Source organism: Colossoma macropomum, unplaced genomic scaffold, assembly GCF_904425465.1.
Source record: "Colossoma macropomum unplaced genomic scaffold, Colossoma_macropomum, whole genome shotgun sequence".
Classification (NCBI taxonomy): Eukaryota; Metazoa; Chordata; class Actinopteri; order Characiformes; family Serrasalmidae; genus Colossoma; species Colossoma macropomum.
The window spans coordinates 9,766,373-9,790,492 of NW_023494796.1; the positions used below are offsets into that span (position 1 = coordinate 9,766,373).

The window sequence follows — 24,120 nt, forward strand, 5'->3', positions numbered from 1 at the left end:
CCATTGCACAAACCTTAGTCCTCTCTGGCTTCTACTTATTTATGAGACACATACCATCCATATACCATCATAAATAACATCAGTGCTTAGTGTAAACACTGGAAATCACTCAATCAACTTTTTCCAGTGACTGGATCACTCTTCAGCTGCCTGCGTGACAATAATTCATTAAAAATGGATGAATAATAAAGGTGGGAAACTGTGATGAGTGGAGGGTGAAAAGCTTTCCCAATAGTAATGTAGTAAGAGATTTACAAGCCTATATATGTGAGGGTGTGTGTGACAGCAGGAAAAGCTTCCTTTCCACTACTTGCTATTTGCAAATACCTGATCTGCTATTATCAATATCAAACAGGGAACGTGAGAAAACAATGTCTGCAACTGATAAAAAAAAACAAACACCACCACAAAAAAATTTGCAAAATCATAGCCTGCTTAATACTGGTTATTAGGAAAAAAAATTTGAAAAGAGATTAGAGACAAAAGCTGTGTACAAACAGTTAAATGAAACTTCCCTTTTAAGCTGCTTTCATTGCTTTTGCCTGATGTATGGTTCATGGCCTCACTAATTATAGTAGCATAGCTGACTGGCATATGTATCCACATGTTTACCACATCAAGGAAGAGACTGACAGAGGAAGTTTCACGCAATTATTCAGACACACCCAGGTGTACACCCAGACTTTTATAGCCTAAGCAACTCATCTTTGGCTTAGACGTCATCTAGAAACGGCTGTTCTTCCTACAGAAGAAATTGTCAATTAGTCAGCCTGATTTTTTTTTTTCACGTTTCTTGAGCAAGCATCAAACTTTAAGGTAGGTTCTACCTGCAATCAGTGAAAACAATATTCAATTAGTTTAATCAGTGGTTATATTTTCACTTGTGTGGAAATGCTAAAGGATGTGTATGTAATAGAACTTTTTAAAGTGCAATATGTAGTTTTTCTTGTTGAAACATTTGCTCCTTAACATACAGAAATGATGACATTCTAAAGACAAGATTAAAAATACTTTTCATAGTGACTTTCAATAGTCATATTCTTTCTAACGGTGTGTACAGACTCAATAGTCTTTACTTGTCTTTAGATCGATTTAACAAATGCAGACTGATGAAAGATGACATGTGAAAGTAAAACACTGAAGCAGAGTTTAGCGTCCACAAAGCTTAGAAATTTACAAGTTTATTTTAGACCAAAACAAACTCAAAGACAACAGAGCCTATCAAACAGTTCCTATGCTAACAAATGCTGGATGTACTAAAGAATCCCACTGTTCTCTTCTATAAGTGACTCATTACTTAAATACACTGTAAAACATTACATTAAGTCATTTGTTAAACTTACTAATGCAAATCTAGTAACACAAACACTTTTTCTTGTAAACTGCCGAACAGCTAGTTAAGATCAATACATTTGGATACAGACTGAATAGTTTAGGCCTTATCTTTCAGTCAATTCTTTATGAAATTTTCAATGCAAAGCACAACACACATTATCAAATTACACCAAAAACTGAAAAACGACAAAAATGGAGATACAAGGTTTTATTCAGCTAGCAGCGATATACAAATACTTTGCACAGGGATGAACATTTATATTAGTGCATAGGGAATGATGTAGTTCATTCATATCGTGACATTTTTGTGTATTACTGTAGGACAGAAGAGTCCTGACCTGTTATTTAAGTTTCTTCACAATTAAATGGACGTGCAGGGGAAACATAAACAAACGAAGGGTAGATAAGGGCACATTCAAAACGGTAAATAAGCTGGCACCATTACTCGATCGCAAGCCCTGAGTGCCACAATATATTAGAGAGAAACTAGTTAACAGAAGTCAACCCACTCAAGTAAATGTCACTCTGCATAATAATCAGACAATATTGTTGCAATATGCAGTGTTATTATGGGTAAATAAATGAGAGGTTAACTAATCTGATTCAAGTTGACCTTGAGTTACCCTTACTTGCTGTTTAAGTGTAGATCACTGAAAAATAGTAATTATAACTCATATAACTGTACAAAACCTCTATTTATTAAATAAAACTAAACAACAGAGTACATACAATAATAAGTAAACAAGACTAGGTTTGGCTTTGAGTTAAAAAAAACATTAATTGTAACTATTTAAAATGATATGATTCAATATCAGTAGCAGTAACTACACACCATGACAATTTATTTTAAAGGTGCTCAGTAATATTGATTTGATTTGAAACACTATCCAGCTAGCACTGATTATATTATATTGACTGTACTCCCTGTGATTGGGTCAAAAGCACTAATATTTGCATTATCAGTCAGTTAAATCTAAAGATTTGTGCATTTTCCTATTAAGATCACTTTATATATGACTTTAAATGTGCAAGTAAACCAAAAGAATGGGAAAGCAACCAGACTATGTTACTTTAATTTAGTAGTCCTCTGGATTATATTACACCTACACTTTTTAACAGGTAATCAGTAATCTGTATTGGAATATTGTAACAACTCAACAGGTTTACTTTGCTCAGGTTTCAGAATTTTTTTAAAAATGGTGGGTTACCATCCGAAGAAATAAAGCAAAAACACAAATGGATGTATGAGTTGAATATGTTTTTAACCAAACATTACCCTGCCCCTATACCCATTACCCCATATTTACATTTCACTTCCCTCACTCAACCATTCAGTCCATAAACATTCAGTCCTTATGAAACCATAGCTATGAAAGTTTATCCACTCCTTAACAGCATCCATGCAGTCTGTCTTCGCGAAGATGGCGTTTATGATTCAGTGCAACAGCCAATCTGTTCCAAAGCATTGACAGTATATACAAAGTGGACCCAGTGATCTTGCTTTTTTTAGTACGTATCAGATGAGGTCAATCGTATCATTTCCTGATCAGCTTCTTGTGCGATGGATAGCGGGAACATGTGAGACTGCACAGGAGCCTTAATGACACAAATCTGCATGCAGTTCAAGTCATCATACTGTTTGTAGGAGCTGCCCAACAACAACTGAATGTGTTAAAGGAACATAAACCATCTCAACCATTCAGCACTTCAGTACTTCAGTACACTTTCACCATATAATGAATTTTAGTTACTACTTCCTAATAATTTTCATTGTCAAATAAATTTAAAAAGATTAAATAATAATAATAACAATGATAATAATAATAATAATAATAAGAAGAAGAAGAAGAAGAAGAAATTATTATTATTATTATTATTATTATTATTATACACTGAAACTGCTCCCTGCTTTATTTTATTGAGTAACTTCTACTTTAAACAGCACAGTGTGTCAAGTCACAGCTTTATCACATCATTTTCTGTATGGTCAGAATTTTTTTTTTTAAGCTATATGGTGATTTGACAGGCCTGTGGATCAAATCATAGAGAGTCCAGTCTCTGTAGTCTCTGGGCCATGAGCTGATCCAAACCGACTCACATGCACCTTAAGTTTTGGACTGAAGACAGCCTGAAATGAATGCAAGTGAATGGAGAGCTTCTCTCAAATGGTCCTCTCATGTCTGAGCAGGTTACTTCCATTGGAGCATATCTGTAGCCAAAAGCTGGGGGCCTGATCCAAAGTCCACCGACCACCAATGAGGAAGAAAGTACATGTGCTCAGCCAACAAACTGACTCTTCTGCCAGTTTAGCAGAAATGCATACCATAATTCAAGCTAAAACTCCCAGTTACTTATTACTTATGTTGAAAATAGAACGAAACAGTTCTTCAAACAAGGGCTATAAAAAGCAAAAGAGAAACATACATCACACAGGCTAATTTGCCTTTACTAGTACCAAAGAGTATGGAAGCCCAGTGTGACTAGTACAACATCCCTCTGTCTTCTTCTTCTGTAGATACATACACTCATCCTGGATGACACTGCCCCATAGCGCCTAGGTAATTAACCTGTGACTCTAAAGTAACACCTATCACAATACATTTTTAAAGTAACCCTCCCAAGTCTGTCTACTGGTTAGCTCCCATAATGGCATGCTAACATTAGACTGACTGCTATGTTCTACGGTAACAATGTAGGCTTTCAATGGATGTGTATCTAAAGGTTGTCATGGGATGTGTAATACAGTGTTCTGGACAGTAGTCAGACCAGGAGATTAGTTCATGTTAGAAGACAGGGATTATGTCCTTCTAACCATGTAAGGCCTAGAATTATGGAAAATTTAAAATGTCGAGTACAAGAAAAGTTAATATTTTGGTGTGAAGTGCACTAGCATCTAATGTAATGATTTTAGTCTTGTGAGTGATGGATCCAACTCTCACTGGACCCCTGTCCAAGGCAGCAATCTGTAATGGTGATGGATGTTCCCCTTACTCTGGAATCAGTCAAAGCTGAAATGACAGAAAATTCCTCATGGCAGTAAAATGCCACAGGCAAGAGAAAAAACTTTGAAACCAATCCCAATGTGAGAACACTCACTCTCACGTGGAGTATTCTCCATGTGCTTTCCCGGGGTCGTGCCTGAATCTTGTGCAGACGGGCCTGACAGTCACGTACAAAGTGACCAGCACTGTCGCAATACATGCACAATCCTCCATTAACACAACAAAGCCTCTCCTCCTGTGTCAGGCGGGAAGATTAGTACTGCCTGGATCCTTCAATTTCATTGACCTCCAGGAAATGATAAGTGATGGAGTGTCCGGTGATCCTGATTCTCAGAGTTCTGCGATCATTCAAGAGTTGGTGCAAATGAATAACTAATGTGATAAGTTGGGTCTAGAGATAAATCGTCATCTTTACAAGCAAGTTCAGTCAGAATTTCTGGATTAAGTCCTAAACGTTAGCAGTAATGCTGGTTCATTCCACCCACTTCCACCAGCGAAAGTACAAAACTCTAATGAATAATCAGAAACTGAACAGTTACCTTGGTGAGGCTTTGTCAGTAATTCTTCACTAAGCTTGCCTTTATGCAGGTGATCAAAAACTACACTAAAATTTTTCAAAAATTGGTCATACGAAAGAAAAAATTTTTTTGCTTGATCAGTACTCAAATATATAGAGCATTGTAACAAATCCCATGGCACTTGTTAGGATTCCCATCATATTTATCCAGTTTACTGACAGAAAAGTTAGCCGTAGGAGCATTTATGTTTGGGGGAAGAACTACTGGGTGGAATGGTTTGAGGAGCCAGACCAAACTTTACAGTTGGGCTGTCAGACTAGCAATGCTGTTCACCATTTGTACAAATTGAGTTTGTAGCTTGGTTTGTTGATGTGCCAGGGAATCAAGTGACTTCCCTGCAAGGATCTGGTAATGTCCTCACAAAAGTCCCTGATCAACAATAGCCCTTTGAAAAGCCTCTGAATCCGCTGTCTGCATATAAGGTGAGGCAATCTGTAATAAAGCAGACTCAGGCAGACGCTCAAGGTTAAAAGAGTTAAAAGAGGCTTTACTGTTGTGAGGATAATCCACAGATGTAGTCGAGAAACAGACATGGTTCAGAATCAGAACAGAGCAGAGACAAAAAGAGACAAACATAAACACAAAATCCAAGCAGACAAATTCAAAAGAGAGAAGGCAAAAAGCGAAGTTGAAATACACAGGGAAACAGGTTCGGTACACAGGCAAAAGATATACAAGAAATAATGCTCAGTAACTTTGGTGAAAGAAGTAATACCTCACAATGATCTGAGGGATGTGTGTTTAGTTCACTTCCACGTTTTACTTCAAAATCCACAATTTTCATATCAGAAATGCAGTTTGAACAAGTCAGAATATATTATAATTGGCAGTGGAAACAAATTCAAGCAATCGCACCAAATGACAAGATTTTTGTAAACTGTGTAGTTTCCATTCTGCCACCCCTCCAGTAATAACTGATCTATAACCTACATCCGAGACTTCTACAGTATTAGATCTACCATCTGTTAAGATGCTGAATTATTTAACAAGAAGAGTGAAGTATCTGACTGACTGTCTGGAAGTTCTAATATCAGGCTTACTTTTCTTAATTGCCCTTTACACATACAGATCTCTGATCTCTCTAACTCAAACCAATGTAGCTGTTAGACACAGAGCTGAGAGAGAGCTGCACCAATGGTAAAACATGGAATTTTGCAGTCTATACAAATACTGAAGACTCGTGCCCCTCGATCCATTTTGAATAATGTATCTGTCCTATAGCTGTCAAAAGCAGTTCATTATATAGTTTTGCTTTGACAGCCGAGATCCAACATTGTTGAGAAGCATTTCAAACCTTTCGGCCAGTTGAATACAGTGTATTTATGTTAAGTAATGTTGTGATCGGTTTTGCTAAGAGAAATGAGGTGAGGGAAAATTTTCAGGGTGCCAAAAAGAAACTGAACTAAAGACAGGGTGAAAGTTTCTGAATGGTTATGTTAAGAGCTGTAATTATTATCATAACACTGAACTTCTGGTCTGAAATTTTCAACAGATCACTGAGCGGTACTCACATTTACTGAGATCTGTGGTAAACAAACACAATCATCATGGCTTACAGGTGAGTGAAAATGTAATTAAGCTCTTTTTTGGTGACATCAGTAGGGGTGTAATCATACACAAATTTCATGATTTGATATGTATTGTCGCTTTTGCATCATGATACAATACATTTTCGATATAGAAATAGAAAAATTCTAATATGACTTCAGTGTTTATTTTTATATTCATTTAGGTTTTTTGGTAAATTTTTATCATTTTTACCATTTGGTAATTCGTTTCTTAGAAAACATAAAATAAATGAAAAAGATCAAAGAAAAGTGCAGCTTATGAGGCTACATCTTAATATTTAATTAACTGAGCATTACAAGTGCATTTACAAACTGATTTTGGATTCTATATAAAGTGTGGCTGAAATGAGTGACAGGATTTTCTAGAAGAGAATAGGTGGACTCCGAATAGAGGTGGAATCTACACCAAATTGAGGTGGACTCTACACCGAATAAAGGATAGGTGGACTCTACACTGAATAAGTTATACAGAATTTCTGGTCATTTTCATTACTGTTTTCACTATTTTAAAGTACAGACAGCCGCAGCTCACTACTTCCAAAGATTCCACTGCTCTGCTTACACTAAATGAGCTATTTCGATCAAATCATGAGATGCAGTATATGTCTATATGTTATTTTACAGTATGTTATGCTATAGACAGTATATGTCTGTTAGTATATGTTACATGTATATAAAAATCTGGAACAAATCGATTCTTACATGCATCACGATGCGGACGTGGACGATTCTGAACTGATTCACAAATGTCAAAACCATTTACTGTTTATTTACTGTTAGACTGTAAATACACAAATGTAGTATTTTAAGATCTGACATTAATGATTTTTTTTTATATATCTTAAAGATATATGAAGATTTAGAAGCAAGTAAAATCTCACTGGTTAGTGATATGAAAAATTTGTTTAAAGTGGAGATGATATATCAACCAAAAAGCCTTTAAATGCATAAAGTAACTGAAATCAGAGGTTTACCCAGAAGTTAGCATTGCCTGTATCAGTGGTTCCCAAACTGGGGTACATGTTTAATCTTCATTTCACTCCATCAGCTGGCCACACAATTACACGGGAACAATAGAGACAACACAAACAGCTCTGCCAGGTCTGCACTCCACTCAACTCCAGCAAGGAAGCCTCACTGAAACTGTTTCGAGCCAAGCTCTGAGTACAAAGTTAAATCAACAATGCCCGATTTTAGGATAGCACCACATGCTGGTCTGTACAAATGAGGCATTAGTTGGTATTTGATTAGTTGATTTGTTGTTTTTTATCATTATTAATTGTATAAAGGCATTTCATTCCACTTCCTTCTGTGCCCGCATTCAGGAGACACTATAGCACATTCATAGGTTATCATGAACTCTTATTTGCATTAATGTATGTTTATTAACTGTTCATAAGGTCTGACTGATCTGCTTTATGTGAGGATTCTAGTTAGTTTCACTTCCACTGACATGGTTTAAATGAGGTGTTCATTTATAGCCTACTGACTAGCACTTAGCTGTTAGCATTTTTTCTGTTTGTAGAGCTGTTTTGCACTGTTAAAAACTAAACAGATGATGTCACTGTGATGTATATGATCTGTGGCTTGTATTAGCGAACACTTTGTTATTCGTAGGTCATTGTACAGCCGAATACAATCTCTCTCACATACATTTGTGCCCTCATAGTCACCACTACCTGTGCTGCTGCTTTTGTGATTACAAATGAAGAAAGTCCTAAACAAGTTTGATATTTTAAAGTGGAATGACTTAACAAAGCTAAATGTATCATGTTGTAATGATGGCAGATAGAACCAGAAGCTCACAGCAGAGACATGGGTTAAGATCTTTAAGACCAAAGGGGATGTCCAAAATCGAGAAAACCAAAACAGGGCAAAGGGATAAGGCTAGAGTCGAAGTCATAAACAGAAAGAATGGGTCATACACAGAGTAGCAGTAAACAACACAGAAGTGGTATGCACGAGAGTGATGATACTTCACAAACAAGAGTTCCAAACTCTGGATTCTGGGAAACCTAGTCTGGAGCGTCAGTGTTGACTATAGGCTCGACCATTTCGGAAGAAGGCATGACAGTACCCCCTCAAGGAGTCCGGGACGGCCGAGGAACAAGGGCACCCACAACAACCACCACCTACCCTCATTAAACATTTAGTCTAGGTTTAGACTAAATATAGACTTAAATCTTTTTGCTTTGAGGGACCTTATGCTTTATGTCAGTTTGAGTTGTAACATACTCTGGCTACTCCAGGTTTAGACACTCAGGCTGTGATTAATCCAGATTTAGATATGCAGACTGTGATTAATCTAGGTTTAGATACACAGACTGTGATTAATCCAGGTTTAGATACTTAGACTATAATAAATCCTGGTTTAGATACTCAGGCTGTGATTAGGTTTACAGTCTCAGGCTGTGATTAATCCAGGTTTAGATACTCAGGCTGTGATTAATCCAGGTTTAGATATGCAGACTGTGATTATTCCAGGTTTAGATACTCTGGCTTTGCAGACCCCCCCCAAAAAAATCCTGCTTAGGGCCTCCACAAGGCTAGAGCCAGCTTTGTCTCTTCTACAAACAAGCATATGCAATATCTCAGCATAATTCCACCCTTATAAAGCCACATCATATCAATAGCTTTATTATTACACATCACTAACTATATTATTAGGCGGAGTCAATTTTTTAGCATGCTACACTCTAAATAACCATTTTCACTGTTAGACATACTGATGATTGTTGTTTTTCGGTTGTGTATTACAGTAGGTATTGTATTAGTATTGTGTAGAAAAACCTCTATGCTTATTTTGGTGCCATCTGTTATATGTTATATGAGGACATAGTTATAATGGTTCAACCTTACTTGTGATTTCAAAGCTCTTCTCAAAAGGCTTTCAAGCCATTAGATTTGAACAATTCCCAAATTTGCCAGCAAAGGGCACCAAAGTGCAGCCTAAGGCTTGCTATACAGAAAAGGCTAATTCTTTTTAATAAATATTTGGTTGTAGCCCATTGTAATTTGTTGTTTAGTGGGTAACACTTAACTAACACTTAACAATATAGTACCTTAGTAACTATGCACAAACAAATCATGAACTAATTTAGTAATTATCTATAATGAATAATGCATTTTGCTTACTACTGAACAAATATGAGAAGGAATTTGTTCCTGTAGTAATTGCCATCAGATAAAGTACATTTATAGAATGAATGTACGATTAACTATTTTAATAACTATGATTAATTAATACAGTAACTAAAATTAGCTAATAATGAATAGTAACTAATACAGTGACAACCAGGAACAGACCATGAGTGAACGTATTAAATACGTCATTAAGAAATGGTAAATATTAAGAACAAAGTATGTGTAATGATACAACATGAATGAATGTCAAACATGAGTTGAATGAAGACAAATGAAAAAAATTTAAAGGGGATCTTAACCGATTTTGCAAAATTACTTAATGATTCAATGAATCAGATATAAACAAAATCAGTGGTTTTGTGTGAAATGCACATTTCTAGAGAAATTTACCAAGTCAAAATTGTTCAGCATTATAGTACTAGGAATTATGTTTAAACATAATTTATGTGTCTTGTGTGAGTAGCCAGTCATGTAATTGTATTCAGTGAATAAACTCATACCACTGCACTTTGCTCTTAGGCACCAGTTTAAAAAATCTATGAAAAATACAATTTATAAAACAATTTGAATTACCTTCAACTTTTTTTTTCCCCCAAAAACAACATTAAAAGAGTGTTTTGTATTTTCTTTTTTCTCTGTATATTACTGTAACTGTATATTTGTACCTCTGAAATGATTTGAATACAAGCTGGATGAACATTAGACTAGCATGCTACTTCCCTTTTTTGGATGGATGCAGATGCCCTACAGACAACAGGAGAAAGTCTGTTAGGGATCTCAGTCAATGGCAGAATCCATGCTGTGATTAGAATAAAGGCTAATCAAATTAGAGAATTCCACAGTTTACAATTTTTTTAATGAAACTATCAGCATGCTTTGCTTACATATTATTTATTTTTACATTCATTTATCCAGAGAATTAGATAAGCCACTTTTTAATCACTTCATGGACTCCACTGTTGACTGAGACTTGGCCATTAGCTAACATTAGCTAACTAGCTTTTATCTGGCTGCTTTTAGCTATACACGGCAGGAACTTAACGTGGGAAAGTCAATGACTATTGGCAATTTCAAAAATGTCAGTGAATCTCATTATACACATACATTAGAAATATGTCATACATTACATAAATAAATTTGTAGCTGTCTTTCATTTTACATGCCAAATATCTGATGTATGGTTAACGTAACATTAGCAAGTTAAATTAGATCACAAAATTAGCTAATATTGGCTTGCACATTTTTCTAGCAAAATTATTGGATAATCTATTAAATGAAGACAATAACTGTTATTTAAAAACAAAGATTTACTGTCTTATCATCCAAAGAAAAGCTGTTCCTTATAGCTTGAGTCAGTTGGCAAATCCGGAGCTGTATTAGGATAAGATAAGATAATCCTTCATTAGTCCCACAACTGGGAATTTCTCAGTGTTACAGCAGCAAAGGGACAGCAAAGGAACTGAAGGAGCTGCCCAGTGCTGCCAAAGTCTCATGCATTGGGGTGAAAGCTATTTTGGCTAACATCCTCCTGTCTCCCACTGCCTGCACTGGATCTAGGGGGCTTCCCAGGACAGAGCTGGCCCCCTTAATGAGTCTGCCAAGTCTCTTCCTGTCTGCAGTTGAGGTGCTGCTGCCCCAGCAGACCACTCCATAGAAGATGGCTGATGCCACAACGGTGTCGAAGAAGGTCCTCAGGAGTGCCCCCTGCACTTTCATGTAAAGAGCACTAATGTTATCTGACCAGTACAGTCTATTGTTGAGGTGAAGTCCTAGGTACTTATAAGAGTCTACTCTCTCAATGTCCCTGTTCCCTGGATGTTCACTGGTGAAGGGAGGTGACAGTCCACAAAGTCCTAGGTCAGTTCTCTGTACTCTCTGTAATCCTCATCTGTAATGAGTCCGATGATTGCTGAGTCATCAGAAAACTTCTGTAGATGGCAGTTTGGTGAGCTGTACACGAAGTCTGCAGTGTACAGCCTGATGAGGAACAGTGCCAGGACTGTTCCCTGCGGGGCCCCTTGCTACTGACCACCATATCAGACACAGTCCCGTGCCCTGTGGTAGGTTGGTGAGATAGTCCAGAATCCAGTTTGATAGATGGTGATCCACCCCTATGTTCTCCAGCTTGTTCCTTAGGATTCTAGGCTGTATGGTGTTAAAAGCACTGGAGAAATCAAAGAACATGATTCTCACAGTGCTCCCAGGCTTCTCCAGGTGAGAAAGAGCTCTGTGTAGGAGGTAGATGACCGCGTTATCCACTCCAATGCCAGGTTGATAGGCAAACTGGAGTGGGTCCATAGATGAGCTCACAAGAGGGCGGAGATGCACAAGGGCCTCTCTAGCGTCTTCATCAGGTGTGACGTCAGTGCCACCGGCCTGTAGCTGCTAAGGTTCTTCGGTTGCTGCATCTTTGGCACTGGTACCACGCAAGATGTGTTCCACAGTTGTGGTACCCTCCCGAGCCTCATGCTCATGTTGAACATCTGTTCAACAATCCCACACAGCTGATCTGTGAAGGACTTAAGGAGCCTGGTGCTGATCCGGACCTGCAGCTTTTCTCACTTTGATCTTTGATCACCTGGGCTGTTGTAAGGAGCCTAATTGAGCCTAATTTTCCAAACAGCAATAAAATGCTTGCCACAAACTCTTGTAGTGGGTGTCACTTCAACTCCCAAAAGAAATGTGATTGATTTGGTCTCATTATTTGGAATAGAATATAAAGTGAGATCATTCTCATTCATGCATCTAAAAACTGAGCATTTGTAAATGAGTGCCATCTCCTAGCAGCTATAATATTACTCAAGTAGAGCGATTCAGAGGTGTGGAGTGTGGGAGGATCAGCTGATTTCACAGTTCATAAATATGCAATATAACGTAGATTATGACTCTTCAATTAGTGTTATCTGTGATGTATAAGATCACACCAAGTAAAAAGTGTTTTCTGAATGGAAGAAAATAAAAATGTAGAGGTGTAGACTCTGCAGTGCCCAATGAATGTTGGACTGAAGCAGAAGCATGAAGCATACTTCCTGCTAATACAAAATTGAATAACGAGGACAAATACTGTGCTAGGCCTTTAATTAATCAACTATGCTAGTATTTATAATCACTTAAAAACACACAAAAGCTATTTTCCAGAATCATTTAAAACAGAACACCTGTAAAAAATAAATAAATAAATAAATTCTGTATGTATGCATTCTGTATTCTGTTTGCCTCATATGTCCTCTTTTTTAGCTTTAATCTCAGTGTATAAAGTGTGAATAATTTCAGTGTACTTGTTCCATATCACTCTTGTATTTCTATTTTTTTTTATTTTATTTCTGTTTTGCCTAACGTCTTGTTAGTCCTAATTCTGTACTTGGCTATCTCAGTACGCTGGGGGATTTATTTAATCAGGATGTTAATGTTAAACTTATTTTCTTTGATTTTGCAGATTAAGTGATGCATCATCAGCTTTAAATGATTTAATCAAGAAAAGTCAGATGCTCAATCCAGGCCCACCAGCACTGTACCGTCTTTACACAACAAGAAGTAATCTAGACAAAGACGGCAAAATCAGAAAGTGGACATTTGGGCAGAAATTTGCCAACATGAAAAACAGAACAGTCCTGATGGTGGGAGAAACAGGAACAGGCAAGACCACTCTGATCAACACCATGGTCAATTACTTTCTGGGGGTGAAGTTTGAGGATAAAGTGTGGTTTGAGATCACAGAAGAAGAAAAAAGAGCTCAAACAGAATCTCAGACATCAGCAGTCACTGTTTATGAGATCATTTCTGAGGAGAAACTCTCCTCTCTCACCATCATTGACACTCCAGGTTATGGAGACACCAGAGGAATAGATAAGGACACGGAAATCGCTCGAAACTTACGTGATTTATTTCTGCATGGTACTGGAGTGAAAGATCTTGATGCTGTGTGTCTTGTACTGAAATCAACTCAGAACAGAATCTCAGAGAATCAGCGCTACATTTTTGAAGCAGTTCTGTCCTTATTCGGTAAAGACATAGAGGACATTATAGTGCTGTTTATTACACACTCAGATGGAGGACCACCAACAAATGTTCTGGAAGCCATCAAGACAGAAAAGATCCCCTGCTGCCACGATGATGAGAATGAACCTGTTCATTTTCTATTCAACAACCGTCAGTCTGAGAAACAGACAAAAAAATATGAGCATGTTCTCAAATCATCTTGGGAAATGGCGGCAAGCAGTTTTGGGGAATTTTTTGAATTCCTAAAATCACGAGAGAGAAGAAGCTTAACTATGACTGTAAGAGTTCTAAACGAGCGCATGCAGCTTGAGGCCTGTGTTGAGAGTCTGAAGGAACGCATCAAGTACAGGGAAGCGAAACAGAGTGAACTGACTCAAGTTCAGGATACTCTGAAACTGAACAAAGAAAAGATTGAGAAGGATGAAAATTTTACTTTCACTGTCAAGATTGCTTACAAAGAGAAAGTCGACACTACAGGTGCTTTATTGTGGAACCAAATGGTGACCTCCTGCTATAAATGTGAGGAGAATTGTCATGAGTATAACTGCTGGTTTGCCAGAAATGTCCAGTGGTGTGAAGTTATAAAAGCAAACCACTGCATTGTGTGTAAGTGTCACTACTCCACACATGTCAGAGAGAGCAAGAAATATGTAACAAAGTGGAGAGAGGAAACAGTCACATTTGAAGAACTGAAAAACAAATATAGTAATACACATGAAGCAAAAGCCTCTTATGACAAACGTGCATTGAAACGTGTGGAAACAGAGCATAAAAAATCACTAAAAATGAAAGAAGAGATGACAAACCTAGAAATCAGGCTGAAAATGCTGTTGGCTATGAATGAAGAAGAAAAGAACAGCTTGGTGAAAGATGCCTACATGGCAATCATAAAACTGTCTGAGATTGCCTTAAAACCAGACTCTGCCTTCACCATTCAGTACCTAGACTTCCTGATTCCTCGAGTTGAAGAAGCTGGACCTGCAGGGTGGGCTCAGAAACTGAGGGACATGCAGAGAGCAGCCAAAGAATCAACTAAATCTGCAGTGGGATATTTAAGGAAGATGAATAAGGACACTCAGAAAGCTGCAGACAAAGAATCAACTAACTCTGCAGTGGGGTATGTAAGGAGGATGAAGGGTTTATTTAGTGGAAAATAACAGGATTAGGTTCCAACACTGTACAAGTGATGGCAAAGGGTACATAATCAGAATATAAAACATGAAGCATCTGTATTTAGTCCATTATTTATTTTGAAAAGGCAGTGATCAAATTCAGTTACTCTTAGGAGAATATTTTCAGAATACCCATTCATTATAAAGCATGCCATCTCAAAAGTAAGGCAGATGCAACATGGGGCATGCACACTCGTTAGGCAGACTCTTTGCAAACTGCCAAAGCTCCTGTTACAGCATGAGACTGAGAGACTGAAGTCACAAAGCGGTTGTTTTGCTCAGCCTAAAGCTCTGTTTTTAATCTTCAAATAATACTTTTACTTTATGTAAACTTGTGAGAAAAGCAACAAACAGCTTTTATTCAGTTTTTTTTATTATTCAGTTACATGTTGACCCATTTATTCAATGACATTTTATGAGGACATCATGAAAAAACAGTGTCTACAATGAGCAGTAGTCTACAACTCAGCTGACCTCAGAACAGCTGTGATTTAGTTCTTCAGATGTGACTTTCTCCCACACCTTGGTAGTTTCTGAAGTTGAAACAGTTTATTGAATAATAGTAGCAGTTCATGGAAATGAAAAAATAACAAAAAAGTGCATAGAAATTATAGATAAAAAGGAACAAAAAATCTAGCAGTGGAACTGACAGTTGGTGTGATACTCATATTTGGCAGTTATTTTTTTTCAATATGAGATGAAAGACACTTTTCTTAAAAATGGATCTGTAATGTTGATTCAAGTTATTGCCTTGAGCATCACTACTGCTTATTGCATTGCTCACCTTTGAACTCGGAGCTTTAGCATTTTATTATTATTATTATTATTATTATTATTATTATTACTAGTACAACCTCATTTCCAAAAAATTCCAAAATGTAAATTAAAACAAAATATATCATGTGCAAATAATTTAAACCCTATATTTCATTGAAAATAATACAAAGACAACATATAAAATGTTGAAACTGAGAAATTTTATTGTTTTTTGAAAAATACATGCCCAATTTGAATTTGATGCCAAAAATACGTTCCAAAAAAGTTGGATGGGGGCAACAAAAGGCTGGTAAAGTTGTGTAATGCTTAAAAAAAACACCTGGTGGTTGATTGACAACAGCCCAGTAACATGATTGAATATAAAAAATAGAGGCTGAGTCAGAAGTAAAGATGAGGAGGGTTCACCACTCTGTGAAGAACTGCACTGACAAATAGTGCAACAATTCATGAATAACGTTTCTCAACATAAAATAGCAAAGAATTTGCTTTTCATCATCTACGGTACATAATACCATTAAAAGTTTCAAAGAATCTGGAGAAATCTCTGTATTCAACGGACAAGGCTGAAAACCAATACTGGCTGGCCATGATCTTCGAGCCCTCAGGCAGCACTGCATTAAAAACAGATATGATTCTGTACTGGAAATCACTGCATGAGCTTAGGAGCACTTCTGAAAACCACGCTCTCTGAAAACAGTTCATCGCTGTGTCGGGACCAAGGGCTATCCCCTTCAACCCCAGGCCTCCAACATAATATTATGAATAAAAGAAATCATTTAATACCAGCTAAACACTTACACTAATAACTGTCTAAGTTCTCAAAAGATGTCAAAAAGGAAAGAGTCTTCAGACATTGAGTTTGTGGAAAGAGGAACAAATCTTTCTTCTTTATTTCGGCATCAGGTGGCACAAGGTCTCGAGAGACCCAACTGCGCAAATACACTGTTCCAAACAACAGTTTATGTACCATTTGTCTGGGGTGATTTGATATTCCCCCACCTTGCTTCTCAAATTTTGATATTAGCTCATTCTCTAATAGGTGCATCTCTTCGTCCATCAGTTTGGCTAAATGAGCTCTCTCCTAAAACTGGTTAACAGGTTTTTACCAGTCTGCTTTACCTTTCAAGGTCAACTTGCCCCTCTTCACCGGGTCAGTAAGTACACACAGGCCTCTCTATGAACCCAGGGGTTTTTCCAGTGTCTAGAATCTCCTACGCAGACAGACTAAGGCCCACTCTTTGTGAGAGAATTAATATTCTCTGTTAGCCAACACTACCTATTTGGTTATTCATTACAATATCTAATCTATTTGATTACTGATTATGGGTTTAAGGTACTCTAGTCGCCTCTGCTGCTGATGCCTACTACTATGCCTAAATCTTGACATTTCTGTGGATGTTGCACGAAAAACATTCATTCTCGATTATTTTGAAAATGATTTAGCAAAAAAGAAAATGTGTTTGGTTGTTTCTTGCTCTCTGTTATATTTTCTTTATATTGCACGTATATATTTTGTATGCTGTGGCCGTATATTTCTGCTCGCTTCTTGAGTTTTCAGAAATTAGTGTATGTGACTGAGAATGTGGTAGAATGAGCAGGACTGGTTCTCAGCCAAACTTCCTGCCCTTAGAATGGCAGCCATAGACTCTCTGCACTCTTCTGTCAATTGACATTACAAAATAGCATCTGTTCTAAGAGCATAATTACTGTGCCAAAGGCTCTGTATTCCCTGCATTAGAATTTTCTATATCTTTCTGTTACTGTCACTGGTATGTAACCTTGACTAAATTTATTTCAGGAGAACCAGTTTGGGCCAGTTCAGGGTGAAAATGCTCTCAATAATCTGTATGTTCTCCTGCTTAGAGCTGAGAGAAAGAGAATGTGTAAAACTCCGTAATAAAGCTAAATTTCTCTCCAAAACCAGTCTAATGCATTCACAATGACTAAAGTTTTGTTCAACATCTTTGTCCTCATAGAACAGAGTCTATTAAGTAGATGTTTCTAATAAAGTGGCCATTGAGTATAAGGTAGTTGTTTCTCATAAAATAAAAAATCAGTAAAAATACAAAGAAGATGTCTCTAATAAAGTGGCCAGTATGTGGTAGGTGTTTTTCATAAAGTGGGCAGTAAGCGAAAGCACAAGGTAGGTGTTTCTAATAAAATGGTCAGCAAGTTGAAGTATAGGGTAGGTGTTTCTAATGAAGTGGCCAGTTAGCGGAAATACAAGACAGGTGTTTCTAATAAAGTAGTCAGTGAGCAGAAGTGCAAAGCAAAGCAGTCAAACACCACCCACAAACTTTCCTTTTAGGATGATGTACACCTAAGTGGTACCACTTTTTACCACTGTCTAATTTTAAACTGCTCCTGAGGCCCAGGTTCAGCATGTTTACTTAATAAAACAACATCCGCAAACCTTTTATGTTTCTGATGAAAGCATAGGTTTTTGAGAACTTTCTCTTGAGTGATGCAGCTCAGTTCTCAGCTAAGTGATTACGTGGAATACTAGGATCATCTTTCTTAAAATGCAAGAATAATTGGTAGTGCCCATCCTTAAGCTCCACAGAGCTCCACAGAGCTGTCCATGATCGGCATAAATCTTCAGTCCTCTTCTGACATCTGACTTCTTCCCATACTTACTCTCTGGAAAATCATGGTTGAATTGTTGGACCAGAAGCTCACTCAGGTTTGCAACAGAAATGCGATGGGCATGAATATATGGCAGACCTTATATACTGATGCATGCATTCTCACCATGAAGAAGACCATTCACCACCCATCCTAGCAGTGTTTTTACAGCAAAGAGCATATTACCCTCACTATTAATGATCCTCCAATGTTCCATTAATTTTGGTGCATTTGTTCCTATGAGCAAGTCAATGTCAACATCAGTACTGGGTAAATGCACAACATCATCTTTAACTGCTTAGTCCAGATAGGCTCACGCTAGCAGCTAGGAGAGCAGAAAATCCCAAATGACCCTGTCCCCTGTAACTTCCTCCAGCTCACTCCAGGGGACCCTGAGCCGTTCCCAGGCTTAGAGATACAATCCCTATAGCAGGTCCTAGGATAACCTAGGTGGGGTCTCGTCCCAGTAGGCACACGTTGTGATGTTCATAAGTGGCGTGTCATCCTGGACAATCATTTATTTTCTTTTCCTGGGTAAATATCGCTATTGTCCAATCAACGATTTGTGACATCATCAGCCTGCGCCTTTGCAGTTTTTCAAATTCCTACCCGTGCCTCCTGCTCATGCAGAGCAACAGGTAACTCCACAAATACATTGTCTATGAGCTTTTTCTATACTGAAATGTATTAGCATAAAACAAATGGGTACAAAATTTTACTAAAGCCATTTCATCAACAGACAGATAGTGTGGATGGATAATGTTGAGTCTCTCATACAGGCTAGTCAGTTATCTTAACATGTAGCATTGCTAACTGGCTATCTGGCTACTTAGGTCATGTTTAGCAAACAGTTAAACTAAGAAAAGTGTGATTTTTTTTAAGGATTTGTTTGACAACATTCACAAATACCTAACAGGTCAAATTATGAGCTAAAGCCTATCTAGTTAGAATGCTAGCAAACTTAGTAGTACTTTTCACAGCATGATGAGCAGCTTGTCCAGGGTAGCCAATGGTTGCTGATCCTGGATAGTCAGTTAATGACTATGTTAATCTGAGATAGCAAATTAATCCTTGTATTGACAGTATTGATCCTTGAAAGTCATTAATAGTATTACTGATGGTACTAATCGTAGATTGTCAATTAATCTAGTTGTTGACTAGATTTATTGGAGGGTCAATACAGTCATAAACTGTTACAATCCCGTTAATAACTGTATTGATTCTGGATAGCCAGTTAGTCATTGTCAGGTGTAATACCCGCCATCGCCACTAGAGGTGGCCTCACCTGAATACTGACGTACTTCCTAGTTTCACCCTGACCCCTCTCACCTGCAGCTCATTTACCTACCTATTTAAGGACCCTCAGTAACACTGGCTCACTGTATTGCCAGTTTATCTGCACATCAAGCCTTGTTTGTGCTAGACTGTTGATGATTTTTGGATTACCTTGACCCTTTTCTGAACTCTTCGACTCTGCTTTTAATCTCCCCTTTTGGTACTTTTGCTATTTTGTGAAATTTTCTGGTTTTTGACTTTTGGACTGTTTTGGTTCTGATTCTGGCTTTGTGTGTTTGAGTAAACGAGTATCATGGATTCCAATCTGCCTGGAGAGTCTTCCTTACAGTCATATTATTGACTGTGTTGATCCTGGATAGCACATTAATCCTACCACTGATGCTATTGATCCTGGATAGCCAGTTACTTGCTTTATTGATTGTGTCCATTCTGGATAGCCAGTTAATCTAGTTCATGACTGTACTGATCCTGGATAACCAGTTAGTCATATTATTAACTGTTTTGATTTTGGATAGCCAGTCAATCCAGTTTATGGCTGTATCCATTCTGGATAGCCAGTTAGACCTATTATTGACTGTTTTAATCCTTACTAATGAGTTAATCTGGTTTTTGATTGTAAATATACTGGATAGCCAGTTAGTTATATTATTGATTGTATTGATCCTCGACAGCCAGTTAATCTAATTCATGACTATTGATCCTGGATAGCAGTTTAATCCTGTTACTGATGGTGTTGATCCTGAATTGCCAGTTACTTGCTTTATTGATTGTGTTCATCCTGGATAGCCAGTTAATCTAGTTTATGGCTGTACTTACTGATCCTGGATAAGCACTTAATCCAGTTCATGGTTGTATTGATCCTGGATAGGTAGGTAATCCAGTTCACTATATTGGTCCTGGATAACCAGTTAGTCATATTTTCATAGTCACTCTATTTATCCTGCCTAGCCAGTTAGTTGTCTTATTAATTGTATTGATCATGTTTAGCCAGTTACTGTAGTTCATGGATGTATCCATTCTGGGTAGCTAGTTAGTCTGTGGGTTCCAGATTCAGGCGGTCAAATGATTTGTGTCCAAATCTTAAAAATGATAAAAAAAAGCTCAAAATGATAAAGCTTTAAACAAACTTTAAACTCCAGTATATTAATATAATATATGATAAACATAACTTGGTTGGCATCAAAATATACTCTATATCATAGTGGAAATATATGTAGGTTCTCTTCATTCAATTGCCAACCAAAACATTCTTTCCAAAGCATTCCAAAGTGCCAGCCAAAGCATTCTTATTTAGAATATGCATACAGCCCTTACCTTAATTTGGAAATATTGTGCATTTGCTACATTAAGATACATAAGGCTAAGCAGTTCAAAAAATGTAAGGAAAACCCATGGATATCATAAAACGTTGCAGTTTTAACAGTAAAAATTATTGAGAGAAATAATTGTAGATTTTTAAGAGGATTAAAATAAATAAGAAGATAGTAATAGGCCTAGAAAATAGCTTTGTAATGGACTGTGTGTATTCTTTTTCTATTTTTGATGTTGCTTGTAAAAATGTTTAGTTACACTTTATTTTGGTGGTCCACTGTAGATGCTGTAGCCATATGTTGTCATGCATATTTTATCAGCTGTCTTTACCCCTGTGATTATTGGTGCGTTTCTGGGTCTGCTGTTAACTAGACCGTGGTAGATCAGTACAGTAGAGACACTGATATGGTTTTGCTGGATTTTTACACATCAAGACCGCTGCTGGGTTGAGAATAGTCCACCATCCAAAAAATGCTCTTGTTCAAAATGATTAAAAAAAAAAAAGAAAGAAACTGAACAGTTATATAGAGCTAGAGGATGGCTGGATGACACATGCATTACATTTTACATTGATAGGCTGTAATCTCTGACTACATGATGGTGATTCTCAGTGATGGTTGTATTCTGATCAAGCATAATGGTATCATGTGTTTTCTTGGGTGTTTAATTATCTCTACAGATTGGACCACATTCCTAGTGGAATGATGATTGTGAAGACATCGTTTCAGTGGAAAATGGAAAATGGCTTGATGACATCGTAATGGGTGCTCTAATGCGGTATATAATTTTTTGTTTGTCTGTTTTTAATTTGTAATTTTTTTTTTTTTAAAGTAAAAAAACTGAGAAATGTGTAAAGTAGGCTTATATTCTTCTGAAGAACTCTATTGTTGCTTTTCTAGAGCCTGCACTGAAGGGTCTTTAAATTAATGATTCAATATAAGAAGCACACATGGAATTACAACTTGATAATATTGAATGATTAATAACTAAGAACAAATCCCTACACAGAATAATGGTGACGAACCATGCACTGAAAAAGGCCTTTGTAAAATTAAAAATAATAATTAACAGACTTTAAGTTTATAACAGAGAAACCTGACTCACTTAAAATGCATATTTCAGTGGATTCAGAGTGGTTTGATGTAATATGGTTCATTGTATAGAATCTTACAGACTCAGCTTTCTTTATAGCTGTGATGACAGGAACCAGGGGTCACAAGGTCTACAAGGGAGAATATAGTCATATTATTTACAATCCAAACCAGTGAACACATCTTCTGGAATTTTATAGGTAATGCTTACATAATGGTCAAACCAAACAGGTGTCTTAAACATTCATGAACTGAATTAATAGACTATGCAGGATTGATACAGACATGAACTAGATTAACTGAACATCCAGGATCAATAAAGTTATGAAATGGATTAATTGGCTAATCAAGAGTAATGAACTACATTTATTGGCTATCAAAAATCAGTACACTCATAAATGGGGTTAACTATCTATCCAGGATCAATACAGTCATAAACTGGATTAACCAGTTATCCAAGATCAATACAGACAATAATATGTCTAACTATTTGAACAGGATCACTACAGTCATAAACTGGATTAACTGGCTACCCACGATCAATTAGGTCATGAACTCTGTTAACTAGTTATCCAAGATCAATACAGTCTATAATATGTCTAACTATCTGTCTAGGATCAATACAGTCATGAATTGAATTAACTGACTATCCAGGATCGGTTTAGTTAGAAACTGGATTGACTGACTATCCAGGATCAATACAGTCAATAACTAGGGTAACTGACTATCCAGGATATATACCTTCATGAACAGGATTAACTGACTGCCCGGGATCAATAGAGTCATGAACTAGATCACCTGACTCTCTGGGATCAATTCAGTCAATAATAGAGTTATAGGCTATGCAGGATCAATACAGTCATGAAATGAATTAACTAACTATCCAGGGATCAACACAGTCATTAACTGGATTAACCAACTATCCATGATCAAAACTGTCAGTAGTAGGAATAACTGGCTGTCAAAGATTAATACAGTCAATAGCAGGATTAATTTGCTAGATCTAAATCTCAGATTAACACAGTCATTAAAAAGGACTTCATGCAGATTCCAGAAGAAATACAGTCATGAACAATATCCAGTTGACTATCCACGATCATCGTAATCGTATTGGCTACCCAGGACAAGCTGCTCATCATGCTGTGAAAAGTACTACTAAGTTTGCTAGCATGCTAACTAGATAAGCTCATAAGTTGATCTGTTAGATATTTGTGGATGTTGTCAAACATATCCTTAAAAAAAAAAAATCACACTTTTCTTAGTTTTACTGTTCGCTAAACACAATCTAATTAGCCAGATAGCCAGTTAGCAATGATGCATGTTAAGATAACTGACTAGCCTGTATGAGAGACTCAACATTATCTATCCACACTATCTGTCTGTTGATGAAATGACTTTAGTAAAATTTTGTACCCATTTGTTTTATGCTAATACATTTCAGTATAGAAAAAGCTCATAGACAATGTATTTGTGGAGTTACCTGTTGCTCTGCATGAGCAGGAGGCACTGGTCAGAATCTGAAAAACAGCAAAGGCGCAGGCTGATGATGTCAGAAATCATTGATTGGACGATAGCGATGTTTACCCAGGAAAGGAGAACAAAGATTATCCAGGATGAGGCGCCACTTATGAAAATCACAACGTGTGAAAGTAACTTCCACGATCCACCAATGAACGCTTCAGCTCTCCGGAATACTAACTTGTTGGATCTGTGATGTTTGTCATATGACTAGTTGTAGTTTAGTATAAAAGCATGGGCTTTAGCCTAGATTAATTGTGAGGTACTGTTTCTCTCCATAGAGCAACTGAATGTTTCTATCTGTATTTTGCCTTCTGTGTTTCTTGGACCTTACTGACTTTGTCTTTTTGTCTCTGCCCTTTCAGATCTGGTTGCCTGAGGTTGTTTTTTGTGTTTATCTTTTTCTGTATTTTGGCCTTTTTGGATTTGACCACTGATTGTCTTCTTCACTATGAGTATTCTCAAGTTCTTTCTAAGTAAAGCCACATTTCTTATTTTTACCACACGCGTCTGGCTGGCTCTGTTCAGTTACACCTTCCAACACCAGTTGCTCTGTTACACTCCCTCAGATTTGAATCTAAACTTGTGTGGGTGCTTTAGTTTGCCAGATCTGAACCTGTTCTGTGGTGAGCAGAGCTGTTATAATGCTAGCTAAGCTAATGCTAATCAGGTCTTCTCTCCTATTCATCAGCACAATTTAACAT

The 24,120-nt window shown here is 37.1% G+C and overlaps 1 protein-coding gene across 1 annotated transcript; it reads left to right on the plus strand.

Annotated features, from left to right (window-relative positions):
* The first annotated feature begins 13,112 nt into the window (after nt 1-13,112).
* LOC118816508 lies at nt 13,113-23,612 on the plus strand. Its single transcript, XM_036582925.1, has 3 exons — nt 13,113-14,367; nt 14,422-14,743; nt 23,399-23,612. Exons 1-3 carry the CDS (start codon nt 13,113-13,115, stop codon nt 23,610-23,612), a joined length of 1,791 nt encoding a protein of 596 aa, XP_036438818.1.
* Nucleotides 23,613-24,120: the final 508 nt, after the last annotated feature.